Source organism: Filicampus tigris, chromosome 3 (assembly GCF_054856515.1).
Source record: "Filicampus tigris isolate MCC_2025a chromosome 3, RoL_Ftig_1.0, whole genome shotgun sequence".
Taxonomy (NCBI): Eukaryota; Metazoa; Chordata; class Actinopteri; order Syngnathiformes; family Syngnathidae; genus Filicampus; species Filicampus tigris.
The window spans coordinates 30,721,389-30,745,144 of record NC_141219.1 but is presented as its reverse complement, the minus strand read 5'-3'; the positions used below and the strand labels follow the sequence as shown (position 1 = coordinate 30,745,144).

At 41.8% G+C, this 23,756-nt stretch overlaps 1 protein-coding gene across 2 annotated transcripts in view; it reads right to left on the bottom strand.

Moving 5' to 3' along the window:
- The window catches only part of efl1 (elongation factor like GTPase 1), a 105,795-nt gene that overhangs the window by 29,335 nt on the left and 52,704 nt on the right, over positions 1 to 23,756 (bottom strand). For both annotated transcript variants that reach the window (XM_086025846.1, XM_086025847.1), the window contains 5 exons: positions 22,908 to 23,059; positions 19,118 to 19,272; positions 7,180 to 7,315; positions 4,484 to 4,615; positions 4,258 to 4,405 (listed from right to left, as the gene is read on the bottom strand). In XM_086025846.1, the coding sequence (XP_085881972.1) occupies positions 4,258 to 4,405; positions 4,484 to 4,615; positions 7,180 to 7,315; positions 19,118 to 19,272; positions 22,908 to 23,059 (723 nt within the window). The remainder of the gene's footprint in view (positions 1 to 4,257; positions 4,406 to 4,483; positions 4,616 to 7,179; positions 7,316 to 19,117; positions 19,273 to 22,907; positions 23,060 to 23,756) is intronic.

Below are 23,756 nucleotides of genomic sequence, written 5' to 3'. Positions count from 1 at the left end.
AGGATGTTACTACTGAAAGAGCCACTCATCATCCAGCAAGCTCCACTCTTATGGCTCTTCAGAAATACCGCTTTCTTGATGCTTGTATGGACGTCAACATGTCATCAACAAGACAGCCTGACATTAACAGTCTAATGACCGAGATGAAGAAGTATGCCAATGATGCCTCAACAGGCTATAATTAATGAGACACCATTGCAGTTCTGGAGAGCAAGAGAGGCTATCTATCCAAAACTTGCCCCTGTGGCAATGGATCTCATCAATGCCCCTGCCTCACAAGCTGTAGTGAAGCGGATTTTTTCTGTGTGTGGACTGTTGTCATCTGGGCTGAGAAACAGAACAAACAAACAGAAACAGGAAAAAAAAAAGCTGCTCCTGACAAATACATCAAATTCTAAAAAACTAAAACTAAAACTAAGCATTTTCCCCAAAACTAAAACTAATAAAAACAGACAAATCTATTCTAAAAACAAATTAAAACGAACTGAATTAGAAATAAAAAGTCAAAACGAAAAATAAAAACTAAACTAAAATGAAAAACTATAATAACCCTGCTCCAGTGCGACTTATGTTTTTTTCCTCTGTATTATGCATTTTATGGCTGGTGCGACTTGTACTCCGGAGCGACGTATAGTCCGGAAAATACGGTAATTGAACTTTGATAGGTATTTCCCCATATTTCTGCACAGTAGCTAAGATAAGGTAAACCCAAGGAACAATACAATATATGCAGTGATTTGTAATCCAAACAATACTTTACTTTGTACATGATAGAAATGCTGCGTGACACTTTCATCCCAATATGTTCAACATGATGTTTCCATCGAATTTGATTGTCAATTATTACTCCAAGAAATGTAATTCTTTCCACTACTTCAATCGTTGTTTCATCTATTTGTAATTGTACATTGGATTGCTTAGCATGCCAACCAAATATCATCATCTTAGTTTTACTCAAATTCAAAGTCAAATTATTGAAATCAAACCATGCTATGATCTTCTCCAACAACTGATCGAGGTCATCCCCAGAACATAACATATTGGTGTCGTCAGCAAAGAAGACCATTTTTAAGCTTTTGAAAATATTGCATAAGTGCATTTATGTAAAGATTGAATAGTTTGGGGACCAACACTGACCCCTGGGGGACACCACAGGATAGGTTCAAACTTATTGAAGTAGAAGGACCCATCTTCACGAATTGTTGACAGTTGCTTAAATAACTCTTGACCCAAATTTAAAACCACTCCTCTGATACCATATTTCTCCAGTTTGTTTAATAGTATATTGGTCTATAGTGTCAAAGGCTTTTGTTAAATCAACAAATATCCCAGCTGTTTGTGTTTTCCACCCAGTAGGAAAAGTAAGATAATACCAACTTATGGCGTAAAAGCAAGCACCAGTAGGCATCACGGCCACTTAGCGACGTCTCATCATTAAACAGCTTTTCGTCTGTCTTTTGGCTCGAAACATAGGACTGAATTCATCCTCTTAATATTTGACCGCTTGACAACTTTGCACGGATGCATTTGTATTTATTGTGGCTAAACACGTAAATTGAAGTAAACTCTTACAACGTTGGCACACATCCGACAGCTATCAAGCACTTCCTCACACATGCCCTCCAACATACGAAGGCAGCCAAAACATCCCAACATAGACAACACACGTATACATTTCTTTTTCCCACACGCGGGAAGTTTTAACCATGGGAGGTGAAAGGATCAAGCATGCTGTGTGCGGCAGCGTTAGGTTGGTGAATCTTTTGTTAACCTATGTTAATGTTACCAAACTGCACATCAAAATATGTGGTAAGTTTATACCTGTAATTGTAGTAGATAAACTGTCTTTCATATGAATTAATGCTTCATTTTGCTTTTACATCTTAATGCATAACAGATCTAGTATTGTTTGTTGTAATTAAGTTTAATTGTTGAAAAATACACAAGAAAAGGACCTTGGAAACAAACAAAAAAGCAAATCATATGGCAATCACAATTTTTTGGGAAAAATAATCGCAATCAGATCATTTTCCATAATCATTCAGCCCTAGTCAATAATGGATTGTGAGGTCCGTTCGGACCTGATCCGGTTCTAGTGGAATACATAGATGGGCAAAAATCCACTTCCGTCTAAGCTTAGCCCGTTTTCTTTTTAAAGTTTCCCGTTTATCGTTTGTCGTCTGCAAAACGGGTGTCCGTCATACACGGACCGGTCCGTCGGTCATACAGAATGCCCACCTCTGGTGGCAGGGGTCTAAAGGCCGAAATAGACCAATCCGACGTCGGCCAACTGTGACCAACGCTTACTCCCTGTGGAGCCAGGCCGACTGTCGGCACGTCGCACTGGAAAAATACACCACAACGACAGACAGCGATGCTGACCATTAAAGTACCTTCTGTGCATGCGTGAGATGTAATACCCCCTTCATACCATTGGCGGCAGGAGCCACTATTCCTCATGGTTAGAAAAAGCCAACCGGAATATAAAAACATAAACAATGCATTCAGCTATATTTTTTGCTCAGGATAAACTCCCACGTGAAGCAAACCCTCACACTCTTAACACAATATCGTGAAATACTTGCATTGTCAACCCTTGCTCTTGTACTTGTAAGAAGATTAAAGGGACGGTGGGGCCGGGATGGCCACGTTTTCACTAACAAGTTCATTTTATATATTTTTGGATCAAAAAAGGAAAAGAGTTGTCATTTTCTATTTTATCAATAAATTTGGGAGAAATTAGGAAATAAGTGACTCTATGAATAACGCCCCTTGTTGATGAGCAGAATGGCCGCGCCCCCTACCGTTCTATCCTTGTTCAGCCGGAGTCACGGGATGAACCGATTCCAAAATCTCCATTGGAAATCATTGTACTTTCATTGCTTATAACGTCCAAAAACAACGATCAATTGGCACCAAAATATATGTGGACACCTCTACTAATGCCCACTTCAACATATCAAAAGGATTAACCTCTCCGTGGCTGATTTATATGAGTATGAGGAAATGTGGAAGTCAGCAGAGGTACATAGGGCAGCAAAGGCGTGCTTACTGTTTATCCGCATTTGTCACTTCCTGTTCTTGCCCCGTGCGCTGATTTGCTAGATAACAGCCAATCAGAGTGACCAAATGTCCCCAAATGTTCACAACGGTAATTCAACATGCTGAAATGGAGGTCTGATGTTACGTCGATGTTCGCTAGGGGATGCATTACGACAGAGTGCGCACATAATTTGTGAACGCTCCGACATGCACTTGACATGTCGTTGAAATATCCGTCCTAGTGGACCGCCATCAGCGGGTAACCCTAGCCTAAAATGATTGGCTGAGCGCCTACTCTCATAGAACCGGGACCGTCAGTGGGAGCTGATGGACCCCCGAAGGTCCTCCCGCAAAAGGAAGACAAGAGTGGTGCCAAGCGTGGTGGGATCTTTGGAAGCCGAGGAGTTGTCCGAAGGTGAGGATTTCGGGGACAAGGACTGGATTGCGCGGGTTCCTTCCGTCAGCATCCCGTTCTTCGCACATCGTCGTTCATAAATCCATCAGCAAGGTGCGACAAAAAATTGTTTCATTCATTTAATTCTATTTAATTATTTAATTACTTTGTTTTTATAAAGTATAATATTATATAGTGCTAATGTGTTTCTCATTAAAAAACACATTACAAAAGTTTTTAGTTTTTTGGGGGGAGAATGGAAAAGACCCCTTCATTTCAATGGGGAAAGTTGATTTGAGACCAATGTTTTTATACAAGTATGGTCAAGGCACAAAATAATCTCAGGACACTACTGTACACTGTTTGAGTGTGAGGTGCCTAAACTTGACTTCCAGAAGCAGAGATTCACTGCCTAATCTTTATCTTCTCTGCAAAAGCTATGCTGATCTCAAATTTAAAGTGATGCAATGCCACCATCTGTAGGAATCTGTTAGTCATTACAATGGTTTACAAACCTAAATTTCACAGATAAACTGGCATACCGGGTGAGATTATTTTCTTTCCACGTGTTCCTTGCTCATAGGCACCTACCTCATCAGTTACAGACATTAGAAAGCAGACTAGTGCACTCTAGCTAACTGGTTGCCATTTTCATGTTTTTGTCAACCCTTTGGCCCCCCAAGCCCAAGTTCTTAGAGATTAGCTATTTTAAAATCATTTTTAGAATCAGACGTAATGTAAAGACCACAGCTATTATTATCAATTTTAGACAGGCCAGTGAACAGTACTTTCAGATGACACCCAGGCAGTCTCACACTGACCGGTCTTTGAGGTCATCCAGGCAGCGTTGGAGATGAACCTCTCCAGCAGTGACCAAAACATGTTCGCCTGTTTCCTGGATTAGCACTTCAGCACAGGGGTCTGCTTGGTTCAACAGACGCATCCCATGCACCAGTTTTGGCATCTCACCTGATGCATAAATGGAAAGAGTTATTTATAAAAAAAAAATTCAAATGTAATGTTTAAAAAAAAAAAAAAAAAACATACTTGGGTGCTTTGGTTCTATGGCAACTCGTACAATCGGTGATGCCTCAAAGTTGAGTGGGGTGAAGGGTGGGCAAGCAGGAGTGGTGGAAATGGTAGCTGACTTCAAAATAAACTCTTCTAGACCTTTAATACCTATAAAAGTATGGGAGCAATAAGTAAACACAGACATATTTTAAAACGAACCCACATTACAGAAAAAAAATGCACCGGTGACCTATCTCCTATCATAATTGCCAGAAAGGGTTTAAAAAGTCTAGTCTTTATATATTTTTTGTAGACTGGTGCAATGTAAAGCTTTTTCATTTGAAAGAAATAATTCCCTCGTAACGATGATTAGGTCTGGCTTAAAAAATTTGATTTAAAAAAAAAACCATTTGATTAATCGAATAAAATCAATTTTCATAGCCCAATATCAATTCATAAAACCATAAATTGATCCTTTTAATAAGTAGAGGAGAGTAGCGTATCAAAACAACATGGTGAAAGCACTGAAAATCAGTGCCAAAAAGGTTAAAGGCAGATGGCGGGATGTTTTTTTTGGTTTTAAAAAAACAAAGTCAGCAATGAACTTAAACTTTGTGATAGTCACAGAAATGTGAATGTCATGAGTTAACACTGTGTTTTTGACACTATTTAAACAGCCCTCCCTGTGGTTGGAATGGATTTAAATGATTATTTATTGTTTCAATCAGGTCATTTTCAATAAAACGTACGTGATTAACATTGGGTTCAATTCTCAATGTAAATATTCATATTTTCATGAATGCACCAAGTTAGAGCATTACGTTTCTACTGTTTGCAGCATTGATTCCTCTGAGAATATCTTCCATTTGAAAGTAAAATCTCTACTGCGTGATATCCTTAAAGCGGAAATCAACCCAAACATATTTTCTTCAAGAATATCGTCGCTGTCATGTGGAAAACACTTATCTCCATTTTTTTTCATTTTCTTATTTTTACATGAATCATGTTTCTGCGTTACTGAGATCACATCAAAGTGAAAATTAAAAATGTTTCCAGAATTGGAGATAAGTGTTTGTCACAGGACAGCGATGATATGTTCCCAGCAGGCCCACTAGTTGAAGCATGAGGCATTCTGATTAATATTGCGTTTGTGGAATACAAGTTAAGCAGCAAATCCACCCATTTTTAGCCATCTCAGGGGGCAGCAATTTTGTCACTTCTGTCGACTGAAAATGACATCAAAACTGCTCAGGTGAGGACCAATCACAACTCAGCTTCAGAAAACAGGTCAGCCGTGATCGGTCGTTACCTGAGCCCTGAGCAGTTGGGTTGTCGTTTTCAGTCGACAAAAGTGACAAAATGGCCGTCCCCTGAGATGGCTAAAAATGGGTGGCTTAACTCTTATTCCACAAACGCAATATTTATCAGAATGCCTTGTTTCAACTAGTGGGCTTGCATAGAATATATTCTTGAAAAAAATATGTTTGGGTTGACTTCCGCTTTAACCAAATCGAAAATCATCCATCCATCCATTATCTATACCGCTTATCCTCACAAGGGTCGCGGGGCGTGCTGGAGCCTATCCCAGCTGTCTTCGGGCAGTAGGCGGGGGACACCCTGAATTGGTTGCCAGCCAATCGCAGGGCATACAAAGACAAGCATCCACACTCACAATCACACCTAGGGGCAATTTAGACAGTCCAATCAACTTACCGTGCATGTTTTTGGAATGTGGGAGGAAACCGGAGTACCCGGAGAAAACCCACGCAGGCACGGGGAGAGCATGCAAACTCCACACAGGGAGCCGGGATCGAACCCACGACCTCTGAACTGTGAGGTGGACGTGCTAACCAGTCGACCACCGTGCCGCAAATCGAAAATCAATCCTAGTGAATCATGAATCGGATCAGGGCCCTTGTGAATCAAATCAAAATCGATTTTGTAAATATGTATGTGTATATGTAAATTTGTACCCAACCCCAAAGATGAGAATGGAAGCTACTGTATTCTCAAACATGTTAAGCAAAACCTCATAGGCTTATGCCCCAAAGTGTCAAAGGAGTGATTAAGTTACTGCATGAAAGCCAATTCATGGCAGATCCATTGCATAAAGATTTCTTTCTGATTCATACTTTGTCATTTCTGTCTAATCATGAGACTCGATTGCATTATCTTGGAATTTTGTGCTCTGCTGGACAGTCTTCTGCCAGCCATTGTTTGGAGTAAAACGTTGCTTGACAGTATACAGTGACAATCACTCTGGTGTTGCTGCTGGTGTTGAATCATCTCCTGAGCCATTAAAGAGAAGCTATGAGCAACATGCAAGCTACTGTACAATAGAAAATTACTTATTATACAATATATTATGTGGCGATGTGTGCCCTGCGACTGGCTGGCGACCAGTTCGGGGTGTAGTCTGCCTTCGCCCATTGACGGCTGGGATAGGCTCCAGCAACTCCCCGCGACCCTATATAGGATAAGCGGTTTGGAAGATGACATGACATGACATGACAATATATTATATTATTATTATTACTTTTATAAATATATGTTTTTTATTTCCATTGCTGTAAAAAACTGTTTGACTGTACTTTCACTGCTCGTTTGCTGTAATCTTTATTAGAAGCACATACTGAAAATATGGGCGCTCAGGCCATGTATTGTGTTATTTGCGATGATTTGTACATGCATCATTAAACAGGTGATTAAAAATTAATATGTGTCTACTGTACCTAGCACATTGCCAGAGGGCACCTCTTCTAGCTCTTCCAGTTCTCTGCCCATGAGCAGGTAGACGTTTTCAATGAAACCACAGGACAGATGAGGCACCTCAGGTAAACTGTCAGAAGGACTGCATTGCTCAGGCAGCTAGCAGGCACAAGAGAAGGAAGAAATTAACAAACAGGAATTGCCCAGCAAAAACACGGAAAGCCACCGATCTCACTCATCTACACAAGTCTCATTGTGTTATCAAGCAAAACGAATTGGCTCACTGGCATACAAATGTGGCAGAAACAGAAGAAACTGGGGATTTGTTCATCAATTTGTTCATCAACCGCCACTCTTGTAGAGGAAAGACCTTATACTGATTTTTTTATTTTTTTTTTTTTTGTGATTGACATTTTTCTTTTTTTATACATAGTACAAAAACAATGTCAAATGTTAACACACTACACAGAAAAACATACAATTCACACAAAATATCTCCTTCCCTAACCCAACCTTTGTACCGCAAGTGGTAGTTTGTCGAAGGTGGTAGTTGGAAATGCTAATGGACGCCTGTTTAAAATCATTGGCCTATAGGTGATTACTATTTTTCCGGACGGACAAAAACGCAAATAGATGGACGGCGGTAGGGTACCCCGGCGATAAAAGATAAACGGACAATTTTTCATCAATTTTTTAGGAAAATTCCCAGCTCCGATCATTATTAGAAAAACAATAGAGACCTCGCTGCGGTCACTGCTCAGGCCCTAATTATCGTTATTGTCATGTGACCGGCATTTTCGTTTCATCTCATCTCGTCTCCTTCAAGCGGTAAAGGCTCATTGACGAAGATATTATGTCCTCGTTTTTGTTGATGACATCTACGCTAATAACTGGACATAACTAAGTTTGCATTCATTGTGTTAATGGCCCAGCACTGCTGCACTTCATTTTTCTATTAAATATATATCTATTTTTTTGTCAAGATGGCCGAAAGTGCGCCTGTGTCTTTGGCGACCCACTTGACAATTTGGCTCATTTGACTGTTTTGGCTGATTGGTGCTTCATTCACAAACGCTCTGCCTGTGTATGATCGCCAAACTTTATTGGACTTGCGATGCGGCGTTGGAAGTTCGGGTGCGTTTGAGCACAACTGGAAAGAGACGTTGCCTGCTGACAGCAGCGGCGGACCTCTTCCATCTCCCAGCGCTACTACCGCAGCGAAAACGGCGCCGACGCAAACGTGGCAAGCTAGCGAGGCTAAAAAGGGAGCAGGTGCACGCTTCGTCCCCTGCTCGCTCCTGGACACACGGACGTACTCCACCGCTGTGCCTCGCCCGGGACCCCGCTGCTGGCTGCCTGATACCCGTCGTCAGCTGCGCCGAGGAATTCCGGCTGCGCCGCCTCCTACCAAGCGCCATCGGACGCGGTGTGAATCGCCAACTTGTCAAGGAGCTTCCCCGGGCCCGCCAATCGGAGGTGACACGCGCATCTGCTGCTGCTGATGCTCCCACTAGGATAGCGTTGTTGAACGCCCGGTCGTTGACGAACAAATCGTTTATCCCGAGGGAGCTATTTCTTTCCAACAACTTGGATTTCCTCTGCCTGACAGAGACTTGGACTGGCGCCGGTGAGTATAGTGCGATGCTTGAACTATTACCACCTGCATGCTCTTACTTGGATGCGCCGCGAACTTCAAGCCGAGGTGGAGGAACGGCGACTGTTTTTAAAAACAAATTTAAATGTAAACAGTGTATATTCGCCACAGCGTTCAGCAGCTTTGAGGGTACATTCTTTGAAGTTCCCAGTGCCGTCCCTGTGCTCTGCGCTGTCATATACCATCCTCCCAAATACAACAAGGAGTTTTGGAATGATTTTTCAAATCTCCTCGCCGAAATCATGTTGCGATATGATCGCATCCTGTTCATGGGCGACTTTAATATTCACCTGTGCTGTCCTGAAAAACCACTGGCAAAGGACTTTTTAAGACTCATTGACTCTTTCAATTTGGTGCAGTGAGTGGCTGGCTCCACTCACAAACAAGGACATACTTTAGACCTTGTCCTTTCTTATGGTCTATCGGTCTCAAATTTGAAAGTTTTGGACAATGTGCTGTCTGATCATAAGACTGTGCTCTTTGATGTAATGTTTTCCAGTGCTGTCAGAGCTAATGCTAGCGAGCGCAAGGCCTGGGTTTTTAACCACCTCACTGCTAGGCAGTGCTCTGATGCCTTTGATCAGCTTTGTGTTCCCTCTTCAAACACAGAGGAGCTCAGCACTTGGTTACATTCATCTTGCCTTAATATTTTGGACTCAGTGGCTCCATTAAAAATTAGGCGGCAAAAAATTAGACCACAGCCATGGTTTAATGAGAGCACTCGCACAGCTAAACAAGAATGCCGCAGAGCTGAACGCAGGTGGAAAAAAGACAGGCTGCAGGTCTCTTATCAAATCCTAAAGGGCTGCTGGCGTCGTCACCAGAGAAAGGTGAAGGAGTCCAAGAGAGACCATTTGTCATGTCTGATTCAGGCAAATCGCCCAAATCCACATGCCCTATTTAAAACAATCGACTCTGTACTCAAGCCCCGTCAACCGACTTGCATGGACTCGTCCCGTGAAATGTGCGACAAATTCTTGCAGTTTTTCATTGACAAGGTTGCTACAGTTAGGGCTCTTGTTTCGAACGGTACATATGACCCCTCTGTCCAAGTTCCTTGATCAGCAGTGTTCGATTCGTTTGAGCCGGTTTCTTTGACATTTTTGGAGGAAGTGGTTTGCCATATGAAACCATCGGGCTCCCCTTATGACTCCATTCCTCCACACTTCTTTAAGGAGATTGTCCCGACAATTGGTAAATCGGTTTTGGCCATTATCAACAGCAGCCTGTCTTCTGGTGTGGTCCCCCAACAGTTTAAGCATGCTGTAGTGCAACCCCTGCGGAAAAAAACTGGCCTTGATCAAGCTGTGCTATCAAATTTTAATCAAATCAAATTTCCAAGCTGCCTTTTATGTCTAAAATTCTGGAAAAAGTGGTGCACTCACAGCTAAGATCATACTTGGATAAACACAATGTCATGGAAGTTTTCCAGTCAGGCTTCAAGATGATGCATAGCACAGAGTCAGCCCTGCTTCGTGTTTTCAATGACATCCTTTTGGCAAATGACACTGGAGACCACGTATGTCTCGTTTTGTTGGATTTGACTGCAGCTTTTGATACGTAGACCACAGTATTCTTTTGACTCGCTTGCAACACCAAGTGGGCATTAGTGGATGCGCTCTAGAGTGGCTCAGATCCTATTTCGGTGGCAGGACTTTTTCTATTAGCCTAGGTTCCTCTGAGTCCCGCTCTGCCCCTCTATCGTATGGTGTTCCACAGGGGTTCTATTTTGGGGCCATTGCTGTTCTCACTGTATTTGCTGCCCCTGGGCTCCATCCTTAGAAAACAGCATTTCCTTCAACTGCTATGCGGACGACTGTCAAATCTATATCACGCTAAGCAAAAAAGAGGCTTCCTCCTTAAGACCACTTTTGTCCTGCCGAGAGGACATCAAAGATTGGATGTCACTATATTTCAACGAACAGAAAACAGAAGTTATGGTGTTCGGTCCCAGCGGCTCGTCTCTATCCCACCTTGCTGTCCTGGGCCCCCTGGCTTCATATCTAAAGCCAACCGTCTCAAACTTGGGTTTTAAAATGGACAGTGATCTTAAATTTTATATATATATATTTTTATATTTTATTTATCCATTTTATATTCCAGTTATAACAGGATATTAATAACTGGCGATTTTAATATACACATGGACAACATCTCGGACCCACTATCCAGAGATTTTTCAAACCTTTTAAACTGCTTGGATTTTAAACAGCACGTCTTGCAGCCAACTCACAACAGAGGACACACCCTGGATTTGGTTATAACCTATGGCTTGTCTGCTGGTGTGTCCTCTGTTGTTGACTTGGCAGTGTCAGACCACTACTGTGTCTATTTTAACATCGCCAGTTTTAACCATCTAGCAGTCCCGGTCAGAACAGTGAAGAAACGCTACCTATCTTCTGAGGTGGCAGCAAATTTTATCAAGATCTTAAAAAACACTCCTGCTGACATTTTACCTGCACCCTGTGATCTTATTGTTGACAATTTTAACCTACATCTTAAATCATCATTAGATTCAGTAGCTCCACTTTTAATTAAAACAACAAAAACAAAGACTGTACCCCCGTGGAGAAACAATGCTATCAAAATATCAAAGAGAAAATGCAGGAGTGCAGAGAGGAGGTGGAGAAAAAGTAAACTTACAGTACACTATGAAATTTTATGCGAACAACTGAAATCTTACAATAAAACAGTAAAACTGGCAAGATCTTCCTATTTCTCAAACCTCATTACAGTCAATAAAAACAACCCCAGGGTTCTCTTCTCCACCTTTGAACTTTTAACTAGTTCTGATTTTAATAAGTCCCCACAGAGACCAACAGATGCTCTCTGTGAGGACTTTGCAGACCACTTCAGAAGTAAAATCGATGACATAAGATCCAGTCTTTCAGCCCGTCAAAACACAAGTTTTAATAAACCCGGACAATCATATTTACATGAGGAAACACTGGAAAGTTTTGCCCTGGTTGATGCAAGGACACTTGTTCGAGTTTTCTCCCAGGTAAACCCAACAACCTGCCTTTTGGATCCAATTCCCACATTTCTTTTTAAGACATTTTATGGATTTTTTGAAGAACAAATTTTAAATATAGTCAATTGCTCTCTTCAGACAGGCGTCTTCCCCGCTGCCTTTAAAACGGCGGTGGTGAAGCCCCTTCTGAAGAAGAGCGGTTCTGACCCGAGCGTTTTTAACCCGAGCGTTTTTAACCCGTATCCAACTTACCGTTTTAAGTAAGATTTTAGAAAAACTGGTTTTCATCCAGTTGAATCATTTTTTAAATACAAATAATATTTTGGAGAAATATCAATCTGGTTTTAGGATGAACCACAGTACGGAGACTGCTCTTTTAAGGATCTTAAATGATATTAGGTGCACTGCAGACGTGAGAAAACTCACAGTCTTGGTGCTACTGGATCTAAGCGCTGCTTTTGATACAGTAGATCACCAAATTTTATTAAATAGACTTAAAAATCTAGTGGGCATCTCTGGTACTGTTTTTGACTGGTTTTATTCCTATCTCACAGACCGATATTTCTTTGTAAGTATGGATACTTGTTCCTCTAAAACTCATGAAATTAAATGTGGGGTTCCTCAAGGTTCGATTTTAGGCCCCTTACTTTTTAATCTTTATATGCTTCCCCTCGGGGATGTCATCAGGGGACACGGCATCAGCTTTCACAGCTATGCTGATGACACGCAGCTGTATATTGCCGTGTCTCCTGATGACACAGGACCCATTGATACCCTTTTAAATTGCATTTTAGATATCAAGTCATGGATGGCAGATAATTTCCTACAGCTCAATGAGGACAAGACTGAGGTTTTAGTTATCGGTCCCGAAGGTCAGAGAGAGAAGCTTTTACCAAAACTACACATTTTTAATCCCTCACACTGTGTGAAGAACCTTGGCGTCATTTTTGACTCTGAGCTCAGTTTTATTCCTCATATTAAAAATGTAACCAAGATTGGTTTTTATCACCTTAAGAATATCGCCAGAGTCTGCCCGTTTCTCTCTCAGGCTAACACGGAAGTGCTGATGCATGCCTTTATTTCCTGTCGTTTAGATTACTGTAATGCCCTGCTCTCTGGCCTCCCGAAAAAGAGCATTTCACCACTGCAACTACTGCAGAATTCAGCCGCTCGGGTGCTGACGAGAACCAGAGGGCGGGAGCACATTACGCCAGTTTTGAAATTGCTGCATTGGCTCCCTGTGTGTTTCAGGATCGATTTTAAAGTACTTTTATTAGTTTATAAATGTGTTAATGGTCTTGGGCCATCTTATTTATCTGATTTGCTTTTATCATACCAGCCCTCGCGGATCCTGAGGTCCTCTGGCGCCGGCCTTTTATTTATTCCAAGGGTGAGGACCAAAATGCATGGCGAGGCTGCATTCAGCCATTTTGGTCCTCACCTTTGGAATAGCCTGCCAGAGGATGTCAGGTCTGCAGAGACTGTTGATATTTTTAAGAGGAAGCTCAAGACACACCTTTTTAGTTTGGCTTTCAACAACTTTTAAATAATTTATCTTTTCTTTTGATTGAAGATAATTCTATGTTTTGCTTTGAATGTTTTAAAGCACTTTGAGTTGCATTTTTATGTATGAAAAGTGCTATATAAATAAAATGTGATTGATTGATTGATTGATTGATAAATTGGACCAGCAAATCAGCGCTGTTGTAAAGTCGAGCTTCTTTCACCTTAGACAGATGGCTAAGGTAAAGCCCCTCCTTTCCCATCAGCACTTAGAAACAGTCATCCATGCCTTTGTTACATCTCGGCTAGATTACTGCAATGCACTTTATTTCTGAGTCAGCCAGTCCTCCCTCAAACGTCTTCAGTTGGTCCAAGATTCTGCTACCCGCCTACTAACTGGAGCTGGGAGGATGGAGCACATAACACCAATTCTGGCCTCCCTTCACTGGCTCCCAGTGCATTTTAGGGTTCAATTTAAGATTTCTTATTTGTCTATAAGTCATTAAATGGCCTGGCTCCGGCGTACCTCTCTGAGCTCCTCCACTCCTACGCACCTTCCCGAGCCTCAGGTCTGCAGACCAGGCGCTGCTCGAGGTGCCGAGGACCAAGATTGCTCCATGCATGAGGAGATTTTTTTCAAATCATAGATCTATTGCTGAGATAGAAATTGTCAACTTTGTGAATAGGTAACTGACAATGATATTGCTTTCAAACACAACAGTGCCACCCTGCACTGCCCTGCCCAGTGGTGGATCTCAACCTAGGGGAAAGATTGCACAAAAAAGCATGCTTCCTTCTTGAATCTGCAATGTGACTTCCTGATGGATCATTCTGTCCAAAACCTCTGACTATACCTTATCAGGGAGGCTGAGGAATGTGATACTGAAACACACTCCAGTCCCCCCTCCTAAAAAGGGGAACTGCCATCGCTGTCTGCCAATCCAGATGCACTATATCACCAATGTCCATGTGATGTTGTAAAGGCAGTAAAAGCTGCATTCCACTTGCCCTGTTGGTACCCATTGGCTGCCTTCTTAGTCCCACGGGACACAGAGGCCCAATAAAACTGCTTCATCTTAACGGTATCCCTCACCGCCGGTTTCAGCCAAAGGGTTCGTGGACTGCTGTCACAACCGGTACAGACCACCTAACTAGCGGTCGGCTGCCCCAACAATTGCGGAACAGAACATGACCCATTCTGACCGAATGTTGCCAACCTCACCTGGCACATGGTCGAAGTTCTGTTAGAGGCGGGTGCTGAAACGCCCTTCTCTGACAAGGGACTCCTCCAGACATTGCCAGCAGACCCTGCCAAAACGTTTGGGTTTGTCAATTTGGATAACAGTCAACAGATCATCTTCCAAGAGGACTGGTACAACAGCCCGACTATATCTAGTTGAAGCCTCTTAAACACGCATACCAGCCCAGGTTCCTTTTCTGCCAGAGAGGTGACATTTCATGTAGGGTCAGCTTCTGTAGCCAGGGATCAGACTTCCAAAGCTTCCACCTTCAGTCGCCACCCAGATCACATTGCACCCAACCCCCTTGAACCCTCCCACAGGTGGTGAGCACATGGGGAGATGTATCCATGTCTTCGGCCCAATGCGTGCAGGCCCAACCACTCGGTGCTTACTCTTGAGCCCCACCTTTGGGCATGGCTCCAAAGAGTGGGAACGGTGACCCATGCCTGCGCAAGGGAAAACAAGTTTAATCTCAAGATCCATCTCTTGGACTTGTATGACCTGGGCAACCCTGCCAGGGCCATAAAGCCTTGGACAACCTTAGGTCCTAGGACCATTGCGACACACAAACCACTCCACCACAATAAAGTGACGGCTCAGGGAGTTGAATCACCCTTCAGCCGGATAAAGTGGATTTTGCTACTCATACTAGTTTTTCATTAGCCCCAAACAGCCCCGGACCACACCACTCCACTTGGCCCAGCACCACGCCGCATGGCCTCCGTTGCTTTTACAACATACGTGGGGCAGGATCAACTGAATTGTGCAAGCCTGAATATTCGCAGGATGTGGGGATCTGCCGTAGGATTTCACAAGTGACAAGACTCGGCCACTGCTTTTGCAGTGATTCAAAATATGTATTGCTGTTGCATGATGTGGCCACGTGGCAAAGTACAGCCCTTCAAATGCACAGAAGCTTTCATATATAGATGAAAAATCTATTTCCGGGTTTAACACTCAAAAGAGCCATTTCGACCCGGTTTCCACGGAAAAGAAAACACTGCGAGCAGCAAACACTTTTTGACATCTGAAATGAAGATGCTAGCCTATTCGTCTCTAACCGCATCTATAAAGTGCATAATGAAATGAAACATACTTAGCTCACGATACATGACACGCGATTGAAGGGGGTCTTCATCTCATCGAAGCATCTCATCGATCCATATTAATCAAACAAGCCAACATAATCCAGCGGACCTTACTATTTCCACTTATTGTGATATGTACTCTCATGTACATCAGACCTTTTCTCACCTAGATTATTTTTTTGTCGATGCCAAATTTGTATCGAACGTGACAGATATTTCCTACCATCCAATTGTTGTTTCGGATCATGCACCTCTGTCATTAGTTGTTTAATTTTCCCCTGCTTGTCGTTACACCTCTTATTGGCAATTTAATATGTCACTTTTATCAGACAAACAAACAAATTTCATCAATTTATTGCAGATGCAATAGATTATTGCAAATAACGACTCTGACTCTGAACCCATCTCTAGAGCGTTATTGTGGGAATCCTTGAAGGCGTATCTACGTGGTCAAATAATTTCTTATTCGGCACACTTGACAAAAACAAGGATGTCAGGGATCCAGAAACATTTAACGGACAAAAAGTCTGTTGACCAACAGCTGGCGGCCACCCCCTCTACTGTCCTTTCAAACTGTCGCATAGTTCTACAGACTGAGTTGGATATTGTTACAACTAATGAGGCTGAGCGCTTATTGCTCTACACCCGTTCTAGATATTACGAACATGGAGATAAGTCTGGGAAGTTACCAGCCTACCAATTACGTCGCCAAGCAGCTTCATGTTTGATTTCTTGCATTGGGGACACTGCAGGGATGCTGCACGAGGAGCCAAAAGTTAACTCTGTTTTTTCTTCCTTTTATGAGTCGTTGTACAAGTCAGAATTTCCATTCGATCAAACTGATATGCATTCATTTTTAGATGGACTTCAATTTCCCACTGTAAATTTGGAACGGAACAAGTTTTTGAATTCCAATCTGACTATTCAAGAATTAAATTTGGCTTTACAAGATATGCAAACTAAAGCAGCTCCCCAGATCCCCAGATGGGATTTCAGTTTGATTCTATTAAGCATTTCGTGAGAAACTTACTCCTTTCCTTCACGCAGTTTATGTTGAATCTCTGCTGCTTGGGTCTCTCAATTTCAAATTGAGAGCGGCTTCTATTAGTGTTCTCTTATAAAAGGACAGGGATCCTGACCTTTGTACATCTTATAGGCCAATTTCTATGAATGTGGACACTAAGATTCTTGCGAAGGCTTTGGAACGTAGACTCGAAAGTGTCCTCTCTACTATAATTTCTAAGGAATAGACTGTCTTTATAAAGAGGCGTCATCTTTATTCTAATGTTCGTACTTTATTAAATGTTATCTATTCAAAGGAGTTTATGGCTGTACCTGAAGTAGTGATTTCAGTCGACGCTGAGAAGGCGTTCGATCGGGTCGAGTGGCAATATCTTTTTCAATTTTGGTGAGACCTTTATATCGTGGATACGCCTTCTTTATACACTCCCTTGTGCCAGTATTATTATTAACGGTATTCAGTCCAGATATTTCGCATTGAACAGAGGTTGTAGAAAGGCATGCCCCTTGTCACCGCTGCTGTTTGCACTTGCAATAGAGCCACTGTCTCTTTACTTGAGGTCTTCTTCTATTTTTAATGGCATTACCAGAAAATATTCGAAAATTCAATTATCATTATATGCTGATGACCTGTTGCTTTATGTTTCAGACCCAGTTAAAACATGCCCTGCAATTATATCATTCTTTCGCAGGTTTGGCTAGTTCTCTGGATATTAAGTCAACATTTCTAAGAGTGTAGGCTATCCAGTCAGTGACTTAGCGGTTCAGCTTTCTCAAGCTGACATTCCATTTAAACTGAGCCCTTCGAGGTTTAGGTATCTGGGGGTCGACATAGTTAGATCTTTTCATTCCCTTCGCGGTGCAAATTGTTCCTGTTTATTATAGAGATGAAGGCGGACTTCAAAAGATGGGGTTTGCTCCCACTCACCGTGATTTGTAAAATAAATGCCGTTAAAATGACTATCTTGCCAAAGTTTTTGTTTTTGTTCCAGTGCCAAAAGGTTTTTTAACACAATAGACTCAACTGTTTCTCACTTTTTGTGGAATGGAAAAACACACAGAGTTGGACTAAAAGTACTTCAAAATTGTAAGTTTTATGGTGGCCTTTCTCTACCGAATTTCCAATTTTATTTTTGGGCCGCGAACATAGCTAAAATTGTGTTTTGGTCTAGGACGGATGAAGTATCTTGGTGTCGCTTGGAAGCGGAGTCATGCCCCCGAGTTTCTCTTTTTGCTTTGTTGACAGGCCCGTGCAATACAAGCCCTTCTGGCCTTGAGAGCACCCTGTGGTTATGGCAACCCTTAAAATACTGTTTCAGTTTAGGAAACTGTTTAACTTTACAGCTCCCGCGGTGATCTCTCCACTCTTGAGGAATCCAATGTTTAAACCTGTATTTAATGACCCCACATTTGTCATATGGCAGGAGAAGGGACTCAATTGTTTTAAGGATCTTTATGGGGCAGGGGCCTTTCGCTGACCTGGCTGCTGAATTTAACATTCCATCTTTCCATATTTTCCGATATTTTCAGGTGAGGAGTTGTGCAAAGGTTTTGTTCTCCGACTTTCCCCAACTTCCACCTGAACAACCTTGAGGTGAACTTTTGCAATTCAACCCTTCACAAGTCTTTGATTTCCAGAATTTATAATTCTATTCGATCTTTTAATACATCAGTTTACATGTCTAAGAGGGGAGCATGGGAGGGTGAACTGGGTTTGGTTTTTGAGGAGCACTGGTGGGACTCTGTATTGAGGGCTATTCACAGAACTTCCATTTGTGCTTGATTGAACTTGATTCAGTTCAAAGTTGTATTTAGATGCCATTATTCGAAGAGGAGACTTTCACAGTTCTTTCCTAATATTACAGATGTCTGTGATAAATGTGGAACTTCTCCCTGTGATCTTGCACACTTGTTTTGTCCTGTTCAGCCCTGGCAAGCTTCTGGCAAATTTATTTTGATACTGTATCTAAAGTTCTTTCCAGACCTTTAACCATGTCACCACATATTGGCATTTATGGTGTCCCAGAAGATTATTCCCAATATTCAAATATGGAATTGGAAGTTGTAGCTTTTACTTTGGTCATTGCCAGACATCATCTTCTCAACTGGAAATCTACGATTGCTCCTCCACACACCCAATGGGTCAATGATGTTATGTCCTTTTTGGAAGTGGAAAAAATCAGATATTTGAGAAGGGGTAAAATGACCAAGTTCTTTAATAAGTGGCAACCTTTTATGACATTTTTACAGCAGGATATTCCCCCCCCCCCTTTATTGTTGGGGAAAAATATAAAACTTGTGTATACCATTGTTGTGAATCTCCAGTTGTGCACATTTTGTTATTGAATATACACTAATAAAAAAATAAAATAAAAAATGAATAATGTAATTTTCAACAATTCAGGTAAGACTGCATTTGTAGTTTTCCCTATTTTCTTTATTAAATCGACCATGATTACTGCTTTGTAAGAATATTTTGTTTACCATGCTTAGGCCTTGGGCAGGATCATACTTTGGTCCGAGTATGAATATTCTTTGTCCTTTCTTCACCACACCGCTGTATATCCTGGCAAATGCTATGAAGGTCTCCCCTTGCTCCTCGGCCTTGGACTCTCTCAGCACTTGAATCTTCATCTCATCTGCCAAAAATGAGAAAACATACATATCATTGCTGTCCTGTGAAAAACACTTATCTCCAATTTTGGAAACCTTTTAAATTTTCACTTCAATGGCGATGTCTGTAATGCGGAAACATGATTCATGTAAAAATAGGAACATGAAAAAAATGGAGATAAAGTGTTTTTCACATGACAGCGAACTAAATATTATTATTAGCAATACCCATCTACAGTAAGTGTCTCTCTTTTTGATTTTCTCAAGCGAGCAATGCATACTGTATTTTCAATACAAATCATGAGGCTGAAACATGCTGTAAGAGCTCTTCAGTATAAAATTTTATGCGCTTTTGATGTGCAGGTTGTCGCAGAATTTTTGGGTCTGGTTGCTTTCACATTATACACGCAATGTATAAAAGGCTCCAAGAAATTGTGTGTTGTAGTATTATATTTGTATTAACCACGCCTTTACTCTGTATTGTTGTGCCTTCCCATGTCATGTGACTACGTAATTAAGTATTTGACGCTTTGTTACCTGGGCATGCGCAGTTCAGTCCAGAAGAGAGCGGGTTCACGGAACGGTGGTGTCAAAGTTTAAATGGACCACATTGCAAGTTTTGTTTCATTTCGCAGAGTTCATGACCAAGGAGTAAGCTAATGTATATTCTTTCTTGCATTTTATATGTATATATGTGACATTTTTACATCCTTATATGGAGTTTGGAAGAGAAATGCGAAGCCGAGGTGACCTGACTACAGTCAACACCAGGATGACTATTATCTGTCATCTCATCATCTGTGAACTGTCATCTGATAACTGTCTAAATAAAGAAACTCATCTGAACATCAGAATCTGTATTAGATTATCGGGGCCGATATTTGGCATTTTGGCAATTATTGGCATCAGCCTTTTTTATTAATTTGGTGGCCGATATGCGATCAATTAAAAACTCTGTTATTTTGGCTCTCATAGCCGCAGCGCACCTCTCTGTCTGCTGTCTCCTGAGGCTGTGACTGTGTCCGGCATTGACCCACCCACAGCACCATCTGATTGGTTGCTCGTGCAGTGGGTAACAGCCAATCAGCAGTCAAAACTGCTTGTTGCTTCAAGAGTTGAGCAAGAGCACTGCGTTTCAAGACTCAAACACGCACCGTAAGAGGAGAAAATATTGCAAACGGTCCAGTAAGCAAAGGCAAATTAAGGCAAAATTGTAATACAGTAAATCTCTTCTACAACTCACAACTACTTGTAACATTACTATGAGCCTATTAACGTTATATAAACACAAGTAAAGCAGCAGCTCTGCTCACTATCAGCTCTGCTCACTATCAGTCACTCTACACATGGCTTAAGTTTGAATCACTTGAATTTAGAGCAATTTTAATTCCGTGCAAAACACATCTCAAGTTGCCTTGTGTATTAAATGTGCTTTTTTTTCACAATCCTATCTCTGACAGGTTGATTTTGTTCACTGTTTGTTGGCTGCTTATACAATTGGACAGCCTCCAAGGTTGGAAACATGCTTAAAGGCATTTGTACGTGATTTGGAGTTACGAGCATTGCTGTCTGTGTCTCATCGCTAAGCGCTGAGCAGTGATAAGTGTGAGTGTAATGTGACAATGACATGATTATTGTGGGAAATGAGGACCAAAATTAAAGTAAATGAAGGGCAGGCGAGTGGATCTGCAAGTGGATCTTTTATTATTGTTTTATTATATTATATTTATTATTTATTACTGCGGTCCATCAGAGCAGCCTAAATGGCCGCGAGAGGCACTTGACCCAGAGAGAGAGCGAGCACAACATCAGACAATGGCTCATACGAATATTATAATAAAACTTAACATTGGCACTTATATAATAGGTTTGCATGTAAAAATGACATCAGTACCAAAGTGTCCCCCCCAAAAAGGCTCTGGAGTGATTTAAGGTCTTTTTTGTGATCAGATTTACGACAAATTTCCCCGCCCCCTTTTGGGGCGTGGCTTACGTTATGTTTTCGGTCTCATCGGTCTACGTCATGCGAGGAAGGCATGCGTGGTAATATCGCTCGCTTTGACAGTTCTGTTGTCTAAAACGGCAACCGATCGCCACCAAAATGCAAATGCACATTACTACTCTTGTCCACTTCAACCTGTGAAAGTATAAAAGTGTTCTCCACAATAGTTTGGATTTATTGACATAAAACGTGATCTCATCATGATCACCTCCACAAAATCAAAAATACCGGGGCGATTGCTCCTCCACTTTCACAAGCTGAAGCGGACAAGAGCACACGAACACCGACTGGTTATAATTCGGACATTTAGCTACGCTAAACTAGTGTCAGCTCTCAGGAGGGAGACCGCGGCTTGCAGCAGCAGCAGGTAAAATGGAGCCCTCTTCTTCCCTCCCCGGCTAAAGGTAGGATTGGGACGGCTAATGGCAACAACTAGCTTCAGGCCGTTAAAACAAAAGGCATTAGCACAACAACATTAGCTCCTTACTGTCTACCCAGCATGTGGAGGTGAAGATGAGCCTGTGTCTTCATGTCGCCTCGCTAGCAGTCGCGTGTCCCTGCTTGCTTGCTTGCAGCCGCCACCTTCTGCCTGAGTGAAGCGGCGTGAGAGTGACGAAAGCCCTCATCGAACAGCGAACAAAAAGTTCCAGCGAGGCTGACTGAACAGCCGAGTGTGGCCGCATTGGAACGTGCCATTTCGGCTGTTACCTTCCAAATTGGACGGTGCGTTGTAAGTAGAAAAACTGAGGCCATTCCTCTTCCAGATAAATGTGCACGTCTACTCATTCCCACTTCAGTCTCTGGAAATATGCTGACTGGTGTTAAATGCCTCGCTCGTGAGAAGCATTTAAGAAGCAGTGTTTTTTTTGTTGTTTTTTTTAAGCAAAGAAGCAGCGTGTGCTCGTCCCAGCCTAAATCTATGTAGCTCTGCTGACTTCCATATTTCCTCAATCTCATATAAATCGGCCACAGAGAGGTTAATCCTTTTGATATGTTCAAGTGGGCATTAGTAGCGATGTCCACATAAATTGTGGTGCCAATTGATCGGCGTTTTTGGACGTTATATGCAATGAAAGTACAATGATTTCCAATAGATTGTTTGGAATCGGTTCCTCGCGTGACTCCGGCCGAACAAGGCTAGACGGTAGGGGGCGCGGCCATTGTGCTTGTTATCAAGGGCCGTTATTCATGGAGTTACTTATTTCCTAATTTCTCCAAAATGAATGGATAAAATAGAAAATGACAACTGTTTTCATTTTCCTGATCAAGAAATATATAAAATGAACTTGTTAGTGAAAACATGGCCATCCCAGCCCCACCGTCCCTTTAACCTTTAAGAATAGTGTTAATATACATCAACTTTGGCATTTGTAGATACGTGCTTATCACTGTCAAACATTATCAGGGAAAAGAAAAACAACTGTGCAAATATGTGTGTGGAGGGGTGGGGATGCAATGCAAGAGTAATCAATAGGATAATCGATTAGAAAAAGATTAGTTTGTGACAGCCCAACCTTCAGCATTCCAAATAAAAAAAACATATCCACAAACTGTTATGTGGTCAACTTGATACCGAAAATAGCATTGGAATTCCGGCAAAAATACATCACAGAAATTGAATGAAATGATGTAAAAAGGTGGATAAGGATTTCAACTTGCCTTTGCAGAGCCCTCCTGACTGAGTATCCACGGGAATAGTCACTGAGTGGTTTTGCTGTTCTACTGTTGCTATCTGTTCAGCTGCCATCCTTTCAGCATGTCTTTGCCTCGCGAGGTCCCTGCGCTGGGAAATCTCTGCCTGAGTCAAAGGTCTACATTTAGACACAAACACAGTATCCAAAGCCAGATAAAACATCAGTAAAGTCATTGTAATGTTTATTGCTCCCACATTTATGGATGGCTTTTCCATTACATTGAACCTCAATTTAACGGACCAATAAGGGGGAGAGTTTGTCCAATAAAGCCATTTGTCCTGTAATTTGAAGCATTTTCTTCGTGGCCAAAGTACTCAAAGTACAGTACAAAATTACTATAAATAAATGTCAAATGTTAGTTGTAAAATAACTAAAGAATAAAGAGTAAAAGAATACAGAACCATCAATATAGAATGTTCGAAAGATGATGCATGTCAGGCGGGCGGGCGGACTGACGGACAGACAGCCAGACACAAACAGAGCTAGGCATTATACAAAGAAATTGAGAGTCAGTTTTTCGTCATCTGTCTTCAGCGTGGGTACAGTGCCGTCGTCCGTCATTCGTCTTTTTTTTGGGGGGGTGAATAGTACCCACCTATAGGACGGTCCGCCTCTGATTTTAAACAGGCTTCCATCATTGATTCCGACTGCAAAACTTAAATAGTTTTTTAAATTAACCATACATCAGACCAAGAACTCTCACATGCTCCTCCATTTTCACATCTTCTCTCTGCTCCTGAACTTGCCTTCCCACCTACAATAGTAGTTTATCAGGTTATGCCAAACTAGGGCTGCTCGATTAAGAAAAAAAATA